The sequence below is a fragment of the Phaseolus vulgaris genome, chromosome 6, assembly GCF_051622355.1.
Source record: "Phaseolus vulgaris cultivar YP4 chromosome 6, ASM5162235v1, whole genome shotgun sequence".
In the NCBI taxonomy this organism is placed as follows: domain Eukaryota; kingdom Viridiplantae; phylum Streptophyta; class Magnoliopsida; order Fabales; family Fabaceae; genus Phaseolus; species Phaseolus vulgaris.
In genome coordinates this window covers 22,342,333-22,361,618 of record NC_143503.1, presented here as the reverse complement: position 1 = coordinate 22,361,618, position 19,286 = coordinate 22,342,333, and the positions used below count along the sequence as shown (strand labels likewise).

Below are 19,286 nucleotides of genomic sequence, written 5' to 3'. Positions count from 1 at the left end.
CAAATTTTTTTTCAGGATTTTTAGTGATGTTTTTCTATTTTGTTTTTAAAATATACTAACTTTAATATATTTTAAAATATAAAAATTAATATATTTTAAAGACATAATATAAAAATAAAAAAATCAATAAAAAATTCAAATTCTGAAAAGACAATGTAACTTTCTCAAAAGGGTTTTACATAAAAGGATGAGTAGTATTTTATGGTATTTAACTCTTTCAAAATAACAAAGAATATAAAGTAAAAATAAAATAAAAAATGAAAGTGTGTATTTAGTATTTATTTTAAAATCCCTATATTACAAATACATGAATAGTGCATGTATAATTAAGAGTAGTTTTTTCTGCCTTTGATCACGTAGAAAGATTCCGAAATTTACGTGTGAAGACTTCAAACAAAAGTAGAGGAATTAATGAACATGACTCATCCCATAACCATACCATTAGATTTTAACCTCTTTTGACAAATTACGAGACTCAGACTTAAAATGTTAAGACTTTCAATTTGTGAAATTGAAAGTCACATATAAATCAATTAATTTAATTAAAATATAAACTCAAATTTTAAGATGATGTTATCCTACTATAATATTATTCACAAATATTTAATTTTATATTTAAAATTTTCAATTTCCAAGCTAAAAAAATGTAAAAAGTCTCATATCTAAATATATAAATCAAATACAATGAGTTATAGAAACTTAACATACATTCCAAGGTGAATGATTATTAGTAAACAGTAGTATTGACTTTGAGTGATATGTAAATTATTGAAAGATGGTAATGTTATATATGCAGTAGAATTTGTTTGTTTCTGAAAAGCAATGAAAGAAAAAAAAAAGGTAAAAGTAAAAAATGAGAATTTAATAAGAAGGCAATGACGCAGGGGATGATTGCAAATGTAACTAAAGAGAGTCAGCATAATTGAAAAAGATTAGTTGATGAATCAAAATGGTTTGAAAAAATGGGCATTTTGATCACTTTCATGGGGTTTTCTTAGATGCCTCTCTTTGACTTCATAACATGCAACTTACCTACTCCCTCATTACTCATCAATTCATCTACAAAATGCACAATAAATCAACAATCAAACTTTTCCAACATTCTTCTCCTTTTAAGGATCCCACTATTCTCAAAATAAACTATTTTATGGGTCTCCAACTTTTCATTCTATTCTAGTTTGAATAAAACATGGATATCAATGATTCTTCATTGTAAATATTTTACTTCAATTCTTCACTTTTTTATGTTGTTTTAATGTGTTTCATTTCTTTATGGTGAAGTCTTATTTATTTATGTCCATGTAGAAGTTTGTTTGTTTTGTTTTTTTACTTAAGTATTTAAGTATGGAGGATGTTATAGAAATATAATTTATTAGGAACTGATTTTTTTTTACTCTGGTTGAACATTTAGGATCTTATATTTTTTTTTACACGAGTTTTGAAACATTCTTTAAATATTTTAATTTATTTATTTTTATTAATAAAAAAATAGAAATTTTAGAAATTAATAGGTTTTATGAGCTTTCATTGAGAATATGATTTTGATATGTAATTACATTGGTAATATGTATATGAACACGAGTTTTCTTTTCCTCTATATTTGTATTTTCTATAGAAAGGAAAAAGGAATAATAAAAAAAAGTGAACAAAATATGTTATGAGAAATAAATAAAGACGAACAAAATTGTAAATAAAAATAGAAATTATACAAATAAAGACAAACAAATGAAAAATAAACTACAATGTAGTGATAAGATTCATTCACTTTTTATTTTTCTTTTTCTTATTCTTATTTTTATCAAATAATTTTATTTAATTTTATCTCTTATTTCACCTTCCCTTCTTCAACTAAATGCACCATAAGTGTCAACAAATAGATGTCTACCAATCATTTTTATTTAATCTAGTTGTGTCTCTTTTCATCCGCGATCTAATGATTTAGTGAAAAATTATTGAATAAAAGACCTTTTCAAAAGGTATAATCATGAGAAAAATATTAAATAATAATTTAATTTTCAGAATGAATTAATACCAATGGTCCCTAACCTCTATTTTAAATTATTGAATGTTGGCATATTCTATTTGAGTTGTTCTTCCATTAATAGACACTAAATTACTATAGATAAAGTGTGGTCCTCAATGGATTCAAGTAATTCCTTATTTTAAATGTGTGTGAACCCTCTTCCTTTCTTTTTGTTTTTGAATGTGTTTTTTTTTCTTGGACCTTCTTTAATTTTTTTGGATAAATGAGTAAAAACAATTTGTATCTATTAAAAGTTGATTTTGAAGAAGTTTTCATTTATTATAAAATGTTATTATGTTCATAATTATGTATATGAGATGTTTGAAGATTTTATTTTGTTAATATTCTCTTAACTGCTCCACTACAATAAAATCATGAAATAGAAATTAGTTTTAGAAAAAAAAATAATTAGTTTCTATAATAACTAAATTAGAAACCATTTTATGGACTAAATAATTTTTTGGTTTCTAAATTAGTTTTTATGATGGTTAAATGGTTTCTAAATTGGCATCTAATTTGCAACCAAGGTTTTTGCTACCAAATTTAGAAACTAAATAATTTATAGTTAAAACTTTGGTAGTTAATTACATACCAATTTAGAAACTATTTAACAATAATAAAAACTAATTTAGAAATTTTTTTATAATGGTCTCTAATTTAGTTACTATTGTAACTAATTATTTTGTTTTCTAAAAATTGGTTTCTATTGGATGATTTGTAGTGTTCTATCTTGTATGATTCTAACTTTTTTTTTCTTATGGTTTGAGAAACATACATCATGTAGAAAATTTATTTTGAACTGTAAATGATTTTTTATTCTAATTATAATATTTAGTTTAAATTAATAATTAAGTTTCAAACAAAATATAGTTTAGTTTGATTGATTTGAATGATAATTAATTAGATAGTATTTTGAACATATTCTTTTATAGTTTATCTTTATAGTACTGTGAATTTATGTTATGATTGTATTTTATATATGATATTACAAGGTGAAGACATATTTTAGAAAAAAAAAATAGAGAGTTCTAGAGAGAAAAAAAAAAGAGTTGTTTGTAATGTGTATTCATTTTGCATTTGTATTTATGTATTTTTTTTTGAAATACAAATCCTTTATTAAGTATATTAAAATAAAATCTGTATATATGTAAATAGGGAAATTTGGTGTTGGGTGAGCAAAATAATTGAATTGAATTGAGCTTTCAACAACTACATTAAATTAGTTTTAAAAAATTTAAACTATTTTTAGTAAAAGTTAAACTAAAATCTACAGGTAGTTTAAATTAAAGTAAAAATATATATTTGTGTGCATTGTTGATATGTTGATATTTAAAGATAATAGACCATTCATAAAAAAACAATATAGTCATTTTCTGCCTTTTTGAAAACTTCATTCTAAAGTACTCCAATCTCCCATGCTTCTTTTTACTTGTGCATCCCCATATGAATCGAGACTAAAAAAAATCCATAAAATCAAAAGGCTCACACACAAAAAAAAATAAAAAAAATCACAAGACTAAAATATCAATGAAAGTCACATACACCAATCCATAATTTAAAAAAAAAATCTATTTAAAAATAAAAAATACTTAAATTTTTGTATACTCATAAAAAACATTTATTCAAATTCAATATTAATTACAAATAATAATGAACATATTTTACAAACTATTTATCCTATTTCCTTCTTAAGTAGTTTTAGAAAGAGGCTAGCAAAAATAAAGGGTCAATATTGAGAAAATATTCAAAAGATGATAAATGATAGATTTATGAATATAACTTTTCTTTTACAAAATGATTAGTCTTCTTTTTAAATACAAGTTATTGAGTGAATGAAACTTAATTAATGAGATGAAGTTGGGTTAAGAATTAATAAAAAAAGTGTTATATAGAAAATAATAATTGAAAAAATAATTCATAAAATGATGAAGTATTTACTATATGAAAAGAAAAGTATAGAAGCATATTGCATGTGATGTGGATGATGCATGAGTGTAGAAATGAGGTTGTTGGATGGATAGTGTAGAAAAGAACCCTTTTCTAACTCTCCATTTCATGATGTTCCCATCAAAATGGTAGCTGCAGATTAATCATGCTTATAAATTAAAAATGTCAATTTTCTTTATTAATAAAAGTTAGTGTGTGTGTGGTGGAAAGGGACCAATGTATTGAAACTGCTAAGTAATGGTGTTTTCTTAATTAGCATGAATTCTTGTATTTCTGGAATAGTGTGAGTGACAACACACTCGGACAATAAAAGTGTATATTAATTTCATCTTTTCAGAATGTGTTAATCACACTTCACCCTCTTATCTATATGTCTTTCATCAAATATGTTCCTGTCAAATTTTTTCTCCACTTTCGTACCTTAATTTTCTACTTCTATTTTTTTTTAAATAATAACCTTCTAAGTATAATAAAGAGTGATTTTTTATTTTATTTTTAAGTGATGGTGATTAGTAATAATTGATTGATGATTGAAGCACGTTTGAAATTAAAAAAAAATTAGTAAGTTGAAAAAATCAAATATAAAAAATTATAAAAAATATTTACTAAGAAATATCAAATATAATGAATTTTCTCACTAACTCTCTTACACAAGCTCAAAGAAATGAAAGTATTACACTACAAAAAACACATGAAGAAATTAATTTTAGAACAAAAAAAATCAGTTGTTATAATAACTAAATTAGAGACCATTTTAGAAAAAAAAAGAAATTTATTTTTAAATTAGTTTTTATTATTGTTAAATGGTTTATAAATTTATATTTAATTAGCCACCAAGATTTTTGCTACCAAATAAACCATTTAACAATAATAAAAACTAATTTTAGAAACCAAATTTTTTTTAGTCTCTAAAATAATATCTAATTTAGTAATTATAACAACTAATTATTTTTTGTCACTAAATATTAGTTTTTATTTCATAATTTTCTTCTAATGTTACTGTTGAAAAAGAGATATGAAGATGCAAGTGAGATTATTTTTTAAATTTTTAAAAAAGTTAAAACTTTTCACAAATAAATTAAGATGAAGTGCGTTAGAAATATTGGAGAAAAAGGAAAAATTTACCTATCTTATTTGTTTCGATCATAACAAAAATTGATAAAAATATATAGTTTTTAAAACAAGTTACTTTAACTAATGGATTGATAAAATGTGTACAAATTCAAGAATATAATAGTAAAATACATAAGAAAAGGTCTGAATAGTATAATTTGTAGATAATGTGTAATTAAGTTTGATTTTTATTTATTTAACTTCGTTTGTTTAATTACGAGTCACTGTTGATATGTGAATATACGGATTTGTGTAAATTATGTATTATTTATTTCTTAAATTATTAATCATTCATGATAAAATATGAAATACTTTACGTTGGTGTAAAGTTTTAAAAATGGAAATCACCGTGACTTGCTTGGAAAAACAAACACTAAAATTTATTTAGTGCCTAGAAATTAAATTCATGTAGTATTTTTTTCAATCGGCTAAAATTAATATTTAATCGACTAAATTATAATTAATTTACAAACGTCAAAGTATTAGGTAATATACAGAGCTTATTTGTTCATTTTTTTATATTTTGATTAAAATAGACATAAATTATTCTGAAAATATTTGTAAAAGAGTTATTTCCAGATTAAATTTTATATTTTTTTAATCTAAAGATTTTACAGTTATAAGAGCTATTCGGAGAAACAGATATGTTCTCTAAGTCAACATTAATTAATGAGTTATATTTACAAAATATAACTAATTATTACAATACAAATATTATAGGGTTATATACAAATTTTATAAAGATAAATATTTATAGAACTAAGTTCCAAAATAAAATTCTAAGACCTCCCAAATGTTTCCGTGTTTGTATTAGTATCTACTCGTGTACAGTATCACAATCAACTCAGTTCACAATACGACAAGAAAAACAAGGTAAAGTAATGAAAATAAATTTCATAACATACTCAATACATGTAAAAAGAACCAATCAATTAGTCATTTATAAAAATTCTTTCAAATGCTATAGCTATCATATAAAATTTCAATATCAATTACATCATTCATATAGATCATAAATGAATCTATTTTCAATCAAAATAATTGGATTTAATTTTAATCCACAATACTTTGATTTCATTTCAATCATATTGACTACACATGGATCCATTTGTAATAATAGTATTTTGATTTTCTTTCAATTCCTAATACTTCAATTTTATTTTAATCACATTGACTACACATGGATCCATCATCTTTCGGAAGACTCATTAAGTATGTCCCTACTAGAGATTAACATCTGATCCAATACCAAAGACTTAGATTAACACACAAATATAAGAGAAAAGATCATGGTATGTTCAAACATCAAATATCGTGTCACTACAAGCGATCACAATGTGTATGAACTCTCTCATCAACTTCTCATCACATGATACCTTTGTCTGTTTGACTTAAATCAATAGTGAAGCTAGATGCTCCTTATTAAATATAGACATTTCATACTTAATGTATCATCAAATAATAGCTCATGCATTATCCCAAATGTATGACATTAATTTCATACATTTTTCATTATTCACATACAATTCATATCATTCAATCACTTAACATTCAAGAACCTTTCCAACATAAAAAAACAACACTTAATTACCAAATTATGAAAATATAATATTTCTATATGTTCACACAACATATAATCTAACAATTTAATCAAATAACTTCTCTACATTAGAAATTGAAACATGAGACCACATCCCCTCCACATCCAAATCTTGTAGCCTAGGGTATTATTGAAAGTTAAAGTTAGCTCCCCTTACCTAAAATTCATTATTGTAATGAAAATTCCAGCTCAATTAGGGAAACTACTCCAAAATCTGGAGACCTAAAGCAAGTTGTCCAAACATCGCCAAATTTCAATATATGGCAGAATAAGTCGAGAGGACCACTTGTTTTCAACTAACCTCACTAAGATTGATGATCAAATCATATGGAAAAATGAAGAATAAGAGATCTTTAGAGTAAATAAGAACTTAATCTATTTGAATTTTTGATCAGATAAATAAGGTATGAAGAAGATAATTTAGAGAGATGGGAAGGAGAGATATATAGAGAGAAGGGAATAAGTCAAAGAAAAAGGGGTTGGGGTGCTACTTTTGCGGGGTGTTACATAAATTAAATTTTTGTTTCAAAACATCTACCAATTAATTTTTTAATAACCCAATAATTAAATCAAGATCATAGTGGATAACATAAAAGAGAGATAAAAGGAAGATCATACAAAATTTATACGGTTCACTCTTCCTCTAGAGTTACATCCATTCCTAGTTACACCAGCTGAGATTCCACACTAAATCATAGTATCTTACAATACAAGACAACCAAGAACTCACCTCTTGAATCCTATAAGAGTGTTCTATAGTCACACAACTCAGTACTACAATTAGAAACCCTATCTAATTTTACACAATAGTACAAGAAAGATTCAGAATTAGAAAGAATACACCCTGAGTTTTTTTGCAAAAACATTTAGGTTTTGAAAAAAAAAACTAGAATAAGATATTCACCAATGCAAAAGTGATCAAAGAACACAAAGATTTACTCCAAGATTCAAAATGTTCAATTTGTAATTGTTCTCTTGCTCTTAGAATAATTCAAAATCTATCTCTTTTTTGTTAATAATTCAAAGTTCTGTAAAAGCATATTTATATTCCAAAAATATTTTTAATTAAAATTGAAACTGGTAGTTTTAATCGATTAAACCTTTGTTTTAATTTGTTGATTTTACTAAAAGTGAAAACAATGGACTAAATCAAGTTTTCAATTTATTAAAACTATATCTTTTTGAAAACTAAAATATTTCAAGTTTATTAACAAGTTACATTTGATTGAAAAACCTCATTTTCTAAACTTTTTAAAAATCGTAAGTGATTAACCAATTGATTCGATAAATCAATAAGTTAAAATATTCACTTTAGTCTTTAAAGACTTCAATAAATAACATTTTAACATATTAAAGTACCAATTTAAGCCATTACAATTTTCCAAACATAATCATCAAGTTCTAAACAATTTAAAAACAATGTTTTTAGTTTTCTAAGATCAATTAAATTTGGGAAGAAAAAACTACAAACCAATTACATTGAAATCAAATCTATATACATGATAAGACAAACATAGTCTTCATTTTTTATGATGTAAACATCTTAAATATTCATGAGAGTTTAAATGCATCAAACACAACTCAATGCAATCTTTAATTCCAACAAATTATTGTTGAATGTTATTAATATTGTAATTGTTGAGTTTGTGCCTTTGTACATTAAGTTATTTTTTATTAAGAAAATATTATGAGAAAAATTACTAGCAATTTTTTTTTATGATGAAATTGAAAGCTATATAACTGAAATTATGGAAATATAAAGAGGATTTGTATAATTTTTTAGAATTTAGATTAATTGAGATCTTATTAATTACTGTACAACTTAGAAATATATTTTTATGTTTTTTTTTAATTTTGTTTTTTGACAAATTATTTAAAATTTATATTGTATTATTATTTATTCTAGTTGTTGAATGTTATGCTTGATTGGAATTTTTGGAAATGTTAAATTTATAATTATTATGTATGTGATACTGTGAAATCTAATGTTTTTGTTAGTTTTGATAATTCACCCAAACATATGAGAGTTCGTCTAATGGAACTGAATCCAACAATGAATTGATTTATAATGTAAATTTATTAAACAAATTACTTTGCCTAACAAATTTGTATTGGAACTGTTTATGTATATATGAAATTGATATATAGGTTGAAATGAAATTTGATGAATGGATTGAAAGTGAAACTAATACATGTTTATGTTCAATTATCAATTTGCATGTGTATAATTATTTGATGATGTAATATTTGAGATTATTCTTAAACTTACATTTGAGTAATTATTATATATAAGTGTATAAATTGGGTATATAATGTTGGATTACTTTTTTTTTATCAGCATGTTGAAAAGTTGGGTATGTTGGATTACATGATTTGAAGTTGGGTACCTATGGTGGTATGTTGAACCAATCTTTGGTTTATAATATTGAATATATATGAACTAATTATTGAAAAGAGATATCATTACTTCACAAATGATTTAAATCATATAAATTAACACTTGAAGTGGTGAGAAATAGAGAAAATGTTCTTATATAGTTTGATTGAACAATTATTTGTGTAATAAATTTATCCTAACTTAATTATGGACTTAAAATTTGTATGTAGATCAAAAGCGATAGTAATTGTAAAGTGATAATCTTTGATAAAATATACTTAGTATTAATATTTGAGAATAATTTTTTTTTTGTTTAATTAGTTAATATATATATATATATATATATATATATATATATATATATATAAAAGAAAGAGTTATATATGAGTATATAAAATTTATGTTTTGTGAATAGATGTATTTATATATAGTTACTTAAAATTTAAAATAACCTTATAAACTATTTATTGAATATTATAAACATATTATCTATCTATCATAAAATTGTTTGGTGTACTAAAAATTTAAGACTATTACACTAAAGCAAGATTAGCGAAGTTAATCAACAATCAAGAGTTAGGTAATACAATTCTAAACATAACCCAACTCCATAATCTGACCCAATAAGAGAAAGCTCATAATAATTATATAAATAAGCACAAAATTCAAGAACCAGTACGTCATAATACAATGCTCAGTGTATTGAGTGTCGAATATTCAATTTTGACTTGAGCATCAGAGTGTCTTTTGCAAGTACCATTTGAATCTAGACTTTGTGGAAACCAGGTTAAGAGGAGGAGAGTAAGGAGCTTGCTTGGAGAGAAATAGAAATGAAGACCAACTGACCGAGAAAGTAATGGAGCAACTTAATCGTTTTATTGATTCTAACCCATTCAAGAACACAACATCGTGAAATGTAATTAAACACTAAAGTTCCAATAACTTTCTCATGTACTTCAAGGTGATGTAATTCTTGTCATTTTTATATTTTTTTAGTTACAATAAATAAACATTTGTTTTTGGAAAATTTGTTATATATATATTTTTAAATTATTCCATAAAATTTATCAAAATAATTAAATCTTATTTTTTTTAAAAAGAAAATAAAAAAATCAACTTTGTTAAAGTGTCTTTTATGACAAATAATTATTAATATTTAAAGTATGATGTCTAACCTAAAAAATTTTATAATTAAAAAGAAAATATCCTTTATTTTATTCTAAAAAGATTGAAGGAAAGAGTCTTTAAATAATTAGACTTTTTAAAAAAATATTTTTCGGGAAAAATATTCTAAATTATTTAAAACAGTTGAACAGCTTTTATGCTTCGTTATAATAATAAATAATAATAACTTTTCATTTATTTTTTATACTTTAATAAATTCCTATCATTATTATTATTATTACAAATTACAATAAAATAATAATGTTCTGTTGATCTATGCTTATCGATAATTAATAATTGATGTCGGAAACGAAAGTCAAGTCATTTTTTCCTACCGCCCTCAACGACTACTTATTTTGAATATAATTTCCTCAATGGACCATTTTATCCCTCATTCTCTTGCAGGAGCGTTTTTTTTAAATAGATTTATTTTATAAAATTTTAATTACAAATTTAATTTTCTAAATCTGAGTAATTATATGTTATTCAATTATTAACATAAAATGTTACATATTTTTTAGTGATAATAATAAATTACTTATTCATATAGTATATTAATTTAAAATTATTTTAATATAATAAAAAATAAAAAGACATAATAAACCTTAATCGTTAGTAAGTTTTAATAGCAAACTTTAGATTTAATAACAAACTTTAACATTTTTTTATCATGACAAAAGTATTAAGATTTTTTAATAATTAATGATATATTAATTAAACCAAAATTATTTAATATTCAAAAATTAAAAATCTAAATATACAATCAAAATTATATAAGAAACAACATCACATATTTTATGATTTAAGTAATTTTTTTAATGCATTTCTCCGCTCTAAAACTAGTAATGGTTGTGGTTAATTTGAACTTTTCCAAAAAAACGACTTTTGGATAATTTCAAGAGACCATTTTGTTTAACTTTCAATTATATTTTACTTTCTCATAGGATTAATGGTCCACTCACATTTTCTATTTTTTTATTTGAATCGATATAATATTATGAGGTTAATACTTATACTTTTACAATATAAAACAATTTTACACAATTTATTACAAACCACCATGATACAATTTTTAAGATAATTATTGTAACATTCAATAAATATATTTATGAATTTTTTTATGATTTATGATTAAATGATAATGTAAATAATAATTTACTATATTTATTAATACTTTTTATGAATTTAGAGACTCAATTTGAAGTTGTTGACAAAAGAAATAAGTTGGAGAAAATAAAACAAAGATTAGTGTGTTAATTTGCTTTTTCTATTGCAAAATGTTTATCTCAGTCAATACAAAACAAGAACAAGAGTATAAATTCAAATGAAAAAAAAATGTTACTAACATAAAGTTGTGAAGTCCTAACAAACATTTACCTAATTTTCTCTGTATATTTTTCACATTCTTATATATTTCTAGTTATTTAATATAAATGAGACATTATTATTTCAATATTTGATGTAACCCATCCACAATGTATTGTGATTTGATTAGAAGCATGTACTTCAAAGTATATATTAAAAATAGCAATGGATGTCTATTATTTTTTGACAAAAATATATGTAAATTTTAATTTAATATATTCTTAATAAGTTTTTAAACGGTAAACTAACTTAAAATTATCTTATACAAAATTTAAATTATTACAAAAATAAACAATATAACTGCATGTATTTGTCATTAGATGACAATTTATCTTTTAAACTGTTAATATATTTCAATTAAATTCATAAATATAATTACTTTTTTAGTATATGAGTTATTATTATTATTATTATTATTCTTAAATAATTGAAAATTAATTGTTTAGGAAAATTGTATCTGGACACTTTTATTCATCAAAAAGAAGAATGAATTATATAACTGAAAAACAGTTATAAAAAATAAAGAGAGAAAATAATACTGTCTTTAAAAATATTAGATTAATAATGTAAATTATATATTTAACCTTTTCTTAACGCCGACCACTTTCTTTTATCATTACCTTTTTATTTAAAAGCAATAATTTCTTCATAAATCAAAAAGGACAATTTAGGGATTTCGGTCGTAACATTCATAACGGTCATCTTTCTTCAATCAAAGTTAATCCAATTCAAACACTCTTCATCTTCTCTTCACTCTCTATCCAACATTTGAATCTAAATTCTCTCTCTCTCTCTCTCTTCTGAATTTCATTTTTTCAAAAAAATGAGGCAAAAGAAGAACAACACAGATTCAAGTGGTTTCTTGGGAAGCATTTCTTCGAATTTTCTCAGATCAATCTCTTCTTCCAATCGCAAACCCACTTCTTCATCCTTTACAAACCATAAATTCCTAAAGTCGGACGTTGAAAACACTCCCCCTACCCATCCAAACATTTCCCTCAATCACCACCAACAATTGAAGCCCACCGACCCATTTCCCCAGAGCAACTCACATGTGAAGGCAAGTTCAAAATTTGCTTCCTTTGGTCACATTTCAACTTTCAAGCTGTAATCTGTAGCCCCAGAAACTAGTGTGTAAAGTAATTATTATTTTTTGCTTATGATATGTTGTGTATTTTGGAGCAGGTTGTGGTGAGAATTAAGCCAGAAAATATCAATGGAAAAGAGGGGGATTGGGAAATTAAGAAGGTTTCTTCTGATGCCCTGTGTATTGGGGACATAAAGTTCATGTTTGATGAAGTTTTTGATGGCAACTCCAATCAGGTAGGAACTTCGCTTCATTGTGTGATTGTGATTCGTGTTTGAAATCTTAAAGTATCTCTTAATGTAAGAAAAAAAAAGGTAATTTGAAATTACATCACTTTGCTGTAATAATGAGGGAATGAGGACTTTGCCTTTCTTTATTCGATGATTTTGCTGCCTGGTTTTCTTTTCAAGAGAAGATCAATCTTGAATTTGATTTATGTGCTGTTGTATGTTCAGGAAGATGTTTTTCAGTCAGTGGGTGTTCCCTTGGTTAGAAATGCCTTAGCTGGTTACAACACTACTATTCTGTCATTTGGCCAGGTACATTTGGTTGCTTGCTATGCGTTTGAACTTTTTTAGTGACAAAACGAGTGTCAATTTTTGATGGAATATTGAGGATTATTTTTCCTTCTTACCTGTGTTGTGCTTCTTTACTAGTCTGGGAGTGGAAAGACTTACACAATGTGGGGTCCCCCAAGTGCCATGGTTGATGAGTCCTCGTCTTCTAGTCAATTGGGAATTGTTCCTCGGATCTTCAGAATGTTATTATCTGAGTTAGAGAGAGTATGCTCGCTCTATCTTCAACTTTAATCACTAATTTTTTTCATATATATATATATTCTTTTAAATTTTGAATGATTGAGTTTGGATTACAATATAGGAGAGGCTTGCTTCTGATCAGAAGCAGTTCAACTATCAATGTCGCTGTTCATTTCTCGAGGTAAATCAGAACTTAAGTTTCCTTTATAAAGCTTCCCAAAACAGCAATGAGTTGGTCGCTGGATATTGCTAAAGTGTGTTTCTTCCTTCGTTTTTTGCTCTGTGTTTTAAAACAGATAAACAACGAACGAATTGGCAATTTACTCAATCCTATCCAGCAGAACCTTGAGGTAGGCAATATGCTCCGTCTTTTGAGTACAAATTTATCAATGTAATGCTTCATGTTTCTTCTGTTTCTAGTTGCTACATGCTTATTACCTATGTCAAAATTATTGCAGATGAAGGATGATTCAAGAAATGCTCCTTATATTGAGAATCTGGTTGAGGAATACATCACTAATTATGATGATGTGGCACAAATTTTGATTAAGGTCTACATTGTTGAAATCTATATGCAATTTATGAGAAGCTAAAAGCTTTGTTTCTGTTAGCTGATATTTTTGGTCTAACTATAGTATGGATTTGCCCATTAATGACAGCAGTTCTTTTTTAATCTTAATCGGCTAAGTTCATTCTTTTATGTATGCTGCAGGGCCTTTCAAGGAGGAAAAAGGAAGCAACAAGCTTAAATTCTAATAGCTCTGGATCGCACATAATTTTCACTTTTGTCATTGAATCTTTGTGCAAGGTACTGTCAAATTTCGAAATGAGATATACTGTCAAATTTTTGTAATTCTACCTGACATTAACAGCAGTTTTGTACGAAACAGTTGGTTTTCTAAGGTTGAAGGCAGACTTATATTGTTAATTCTTTTCATTAGTTTGGTTGATTAAACACAATTTTCGTAAACTGATGTTACAGGGAACCACAAAGGACATTTTCAGTAGCTCAAAAGTTAGCAGAATCAGCCTTATTGATCTTGCTGGACTGGACAGGGATGAAGTTGGTGATGTAGGTAGCCAATGTGCAAGGGAAAACAGACAAGTAGAGAAATCAGTGTCTCAGCTTGAGTAAGATCCCGTGACTAAGTTACTTCTTAGAGTGTGTTTGGGTTAACAACTTAAATAAGTACTTTTTGAAGAAGTGCTTATCATGCAAGTGTTTATGTAAATTGGAATAAGTGTGAAAGTGACTTATGGACATGTCTTATAATTGAACTAATGTGAAAATAACTTATGGACATGTCATAAGCTATTTTCACAAGTTTTCCCTAATACTTAAAAAGGCTTCATGTCATAAAATAAGCCTAAGTAATTTGCTAGCATAGCAAATTCTCTTCCAGACAGAGCCTTAGTTCTTATTGTAATTTCTATAGTCTGATTATTTCTATTTGTAACCACTGTTATATTTATCTGGTGTAGGCATTTAGTGGATGCTCTGACTAAGAAATCTCAGTCTGGAAAAAATGGAGACATTCTGCACAGCGACTCCTGTTTAACACGCTTACTACAAGAACCACTTGGTGGAAATGCCAAACTTTCAGTAATATGTTCCATCTCCCCTAATAACAAGTATTAACCTGGATTGAAGACCATAATTTGTTCATATATAGAGTGTAGTGGGAGGGTATTTTTGAGTTCTAAAAATAAAGATTGCGCTTGTTGATTGTAGGAGTAACGATAAAACCCTGCGCACACTCAGATTTGGTGAGCAGGTAAGATCCATCAGAAATGAGCCTGTTATCAATGTAATAAAGGAGACTGATGTTGATTTGAGTAATAACATCAGACACTTGAAGGTATATTCCTGGACTCATGTAGGTAGTTGTTATTGAAAGATCAAACTCTAATGCAAATCTTTGGATTACAATATGTTTTCTATGGTTCAGGAAGAACTTATTAGAGCAAAGACTGATATTCACAGCTCAGCTGGGAGTAAAGATGGATACTTCCAAGGACAAAATGTGCGGGAAAGCCTGAATCAGATGAGAGTCAGCTTAAACCGCTCTCTTCTCTTATCCAACATAGATTGTGATACTATTGAGCGCGTAAATGTCAGTGAGGATGACATACAGCAATTATGCCAGCAAATTGAAGAATTGGATAGTTCATCTGAAGGAAATCCAAAGGACATATCTCTTGAGGAAAATTGTGATGCAGACCCCACCAGTGGTGATGAAATTGAAAAGGCTGAGGAATGCTGCGGAAAAACATTGGGCATTTCAGTAAATTCATGTAATCAATCTCCAGTACTTGCTGGACCACAGTTGTCTGAGTCTCCAAAATTCAGCAAAATTCAAAGGAAAAGTTTGGCTATTTCATCAAGTTATCTTGGAAGTTGGAACAATGTGGCAGAGAGTTCAACTTTCAGTAACGATGTGTTGAACAAACCATTTAAACAAGACAAGCACGTGCAATCCTCGTTACAGTCTAGCAAGGTTGAGTCCTTGGCAGCAAGCCTTCAGAAGGGACTACAGATTATTGACTATCACCAGCATAACTCAGCACTGAACAAATCTTCAACTTCCTTCTCCTTTGAGCACTTAACTTTGACACCTTGTCCAGACATTGACAAGGCTGAATCTTGTGACCAAACAATACCACAGAAAGCTTACAGTGAAGAAGTAGGTTCTTTCCTTTGTGCATCATGCCGGACTAAACTATCTAATCAGGATTCCAGTGTGGTCCAAGTATGTATTGTTTTAATTTTCTCAAGTATCTGTTTAAATACCTTCTTTTATGTCTTGACTTCATTTATCCATTTTTTGACAATTTAGTTAGCATTTGGAGAATGTAATGGCAAAAACATCATAAAAGAGAAGGAGCTCGAGATTGTTTGCAAGGAGCAAGCAGCTAGAATTGAGCAACTAAATCAGTTGGTATAATATTCCTCCCATTTTCCATTATGAGTTGTGGTTTTGACTTTACATTTAATGGCGATGTCTCTTATAACCAGGTGGAGAAATTGAAAGGAGAGAGAGATCCGAACTCAATTACTGTGTATAACTCGATGACAGATGAAGAAAAGGTCAGTTGAATGTATTATAATTTATAGTTTATAATAACTATAAAGTCTATCCACTTGATGGTTAGTTTTCATTTGTTTTGGTTGATATCATTTGCAGCTTCTAAGGGAATTTTCCTCAAATGGTCATTTGCCATGTATTATGGAAGAAAAATGTGAAATTAAAGAAGTTCAGGAAGAGTTAGGCCAAAAGGACATCACTTTTGATTCAACTGAGAAGGAGTCACTTCTTGAGGAAATTCAGAATCTAAGGAGCAAGCTGCAGTCATGTAGTGATGCACCAGTTAAAAAATCTACTGACAAACTAAGATCTTCTTTGATGTCAAGATCCATACAACTGCAAAAAAGCGGGGTATTTTCTTATGATAATGGCAACGAAGAGCTAGAGAATGAAAGACAGAGATGGACAGAAATGGAAAGTGAGTGGATTTGTCTTACTGATGAACTTAGAGCTGATCTTGAGTCTTATCGCCAACATACTGAGAGGTTGGAGATGGAACTGAAGTCAGAAAAGAAGTGCGTGGCAGAAATAGATGATGCGCTAAAGAGAGCAGTTATGGGAAATGCTAGAATGGTGGAACACTATGCTGATCTACAAGAAAAATACGATGATTTGTTTGCGAAACACGATGCCATAATGGAAGGGATAGCAGAAGTGAAGAAGGCAGCAGCGAAAGCCTCAAAAAAAGGTCACGCACGCTTTGCCAAATCTCTTTCCGCTGAGCTTTCTGCGTTGAGGGTGGAAAGAGAAAGGGAATCAAAATTATTGAAAAAGGAGAACCAGAACTTGAAGACTCAACTTCGAGAGACTGCAGAAGCTGTTCAGGCTGCTGGAGAGCTACTTGTTAGACTAAGAGAAGCTGAACATGCAGCAGCTTTTGCAGAGGTACAATTCTATCTGATTTTAAGGGTTCTAGAATCAATGTAACATATTTTAGGGAGTTAATGCTGGTGTTCTTTTGGGATGGTGTTTTTTGGATCACTAATTACCAAATAAACAGGAAAAAAAGAAAGGGGCTGGGCAAGTAATACAGAATTAACAAGGAAACACAGAATGTTCTCAAGATAGATTGTATTCCACTAATTTTCTGCCTCCCTATTAAAGGGAACAATTATGTTACCAGTATCTGTGGTTGTGAAGATTCTGCATATATTCTGTCTTAACATGTTTTTAAACATTTCTTGAATATTATATTTCTTATGTTCTACAGGAGAACTTTGCAAATGTGCAACAAGATAATGAAAATTTGAAGATGCAAATTGAGAAGCTGAAAAGAAAACACAAGACAGAGATTAATACCATGAAGCAGTACATTACAGAGAGCAAATTACCTGAGTCTGCACTGCAACCACTGTATAGAGAGGATTCTGATTTGGCACACAATGCAGCTTCCTCCTATTCATACGATGATCAGGCATGGAGATCAGAATTTGGAGCAATATATCAGGAGCATTACTAACTTACCTGCTGTTAGTATTCTTAGCATTTCATCAGATAATTGTCCAAGCAATTTGTCTGGCTGGCATTAGATCCTACTTGGATCAAAGGGCATTCTCCTACATGCCACTATTCTTTTTTGTGTATTCCTAGAAATTCATTGTATTTTTTCCAAGCTGTGATAATCGAAACCCTTGTTCTGGAACTGCAATTCTTTTGTCTGCTTGTATTGAAGATATGGGTAAAATCTTTCATGGTATAAAGAAATCGCCCAATTCTCCAAATTGCCAAAACTTTTCACAAAATGAATGTTATACTCATCTTAGTATGATAGTTTATGCATCTAACATGATTTATCTATTCTATTAGTTATAGCAGTAACATAAGGAAACATTGTTAGCTGTTTTATGAGAGTCAGTATAATACGATTGCCGCGTTACTCCGAGACAAAGAACACGTGAATGGAATGAAGGTTAACACTCTCTGCAAACGAGCACACACAACACCATAAAGCACACTCTGTATAAAGAACGAAACCCTAAAAGAAAGGGAAAAGGCAAAGAGACAGAGAATGAAGAGAATCGTGGAAGAAAGAAAACTGATATTGAAATAATAGGTGTAAAAAGCAATACAAGGGTGTGCAATATAAAAGAAAAAGAAAAGCAGCGTAAAGTGGGCCTAAGTACATGATAAGTTACAAAAAGTAAAAAAGGCCCAAAACAAGCCCAAAAAAGAAAAACAACTTTATCACAGTATATTTATGATCAGATCGACATTTTTTTTCGACTCTTTCTTCCTACACCTCCATACCTTCTTCTGCTACTCCCATACTAAATGTAAAAATACCGTTTTCTCCTTTTTTGTGCCACCTTCATACATAATCCAGAAGATGTTTTTGGATCCGGAATTATTCTTGAGATTTATAAAATCCATAACTCTTTTTTGCATTTGAAATAAGCCTATGGATTATGTAATCCAGAAGCTAATTTTATGTATAGAAAAGATTTCTGGATTATATAATTCAGAAGCTAATCACAAAAGACTTTCGGATTACATAATCCGAAAGCTAATTATGAATTTAGAAAAAGATTTTCAAATTTTGTAATTCGAAATATTAAAAAAAAAATATTTTTGGGATAAAAAAATTTATGGAGTGACAGAAGGTATGGATGAGGTGCAGGAAGAAGCAGCCTCCTATGTTTACCATCAACAGTCTCTCATCTTCAGAAAAAGACAAAATAGCACCTAACCTAATAACAATGATAAAACCATGCACAATTTCACTTTAATATTTTTGAATTTTTACTTTTAATTAGCAGAAACACGATT

At 27.7% G+C, this 19,286-nt stretch overlaps 1 protein-coding gene across 1 annotated transcript; it reads left to right on the top strand.

The window, feature by feature from the left end:
- The first annotated feature begins 12,314 nt into the window (after positions 1–12,314).
- Positions 12,315–18,168, top strand: LOC137831305 (kinesin-like protein KIN-12F). Its single transcript, XM_068638929.2, has 16 exons — positions 12,315–12,649; positions 12,775–12,912; positions 13,132–13,215; positions 13,333–13,458; positions 13,556–13,615; positions 13,731–13,784; positions 13,893–13,985; positions 14,147–14,242; positions 14,417–14,565; positions 14,917–15,066; positions 15,167–15,293; positions 15,384–16,184; positions 16,272–16,373; positions 16,451–16,522; positions 16,620–17,405; positions 17,731–18,168. The coding sequence occupies exons 1-16, from the start codon at positions 12,413–12,415 to the stop codon at positions 17,977–17,979; spliced, it is 3,324 nt and encodes a 1,107-aa protein (XP_068495030.1). The 5' UTR covers positions 12,315–12,412; the 3' UTR covers positions 17,980–18,168.
- Positions 18,169–19,286: the final 1,118 nt, after the last annotated feature.

Coding starts and splice junctions, on each gene's coding strand:
- LOC137831305 (XM_068638929.2), top strand. CDS start 12,413: ATGAGGCAAAAGAAGAACAACACAGATTCAAGTGGTTTCTTGGGAAGC. Junction 13,616..13,730: donor GTCGCTGTTCATTTCTCGAG/GTAAATCAGAAC, acceptor GTTTTAAAACAG/ATAAACAACGAACGAATTGG. Junction 15,294..15,383: donor ATAACATCAGACACTTGAAG/GTATATTCCTGG, acceptor TCTATGGTTCAG/GAAGAACTTATTAGAGCAAA.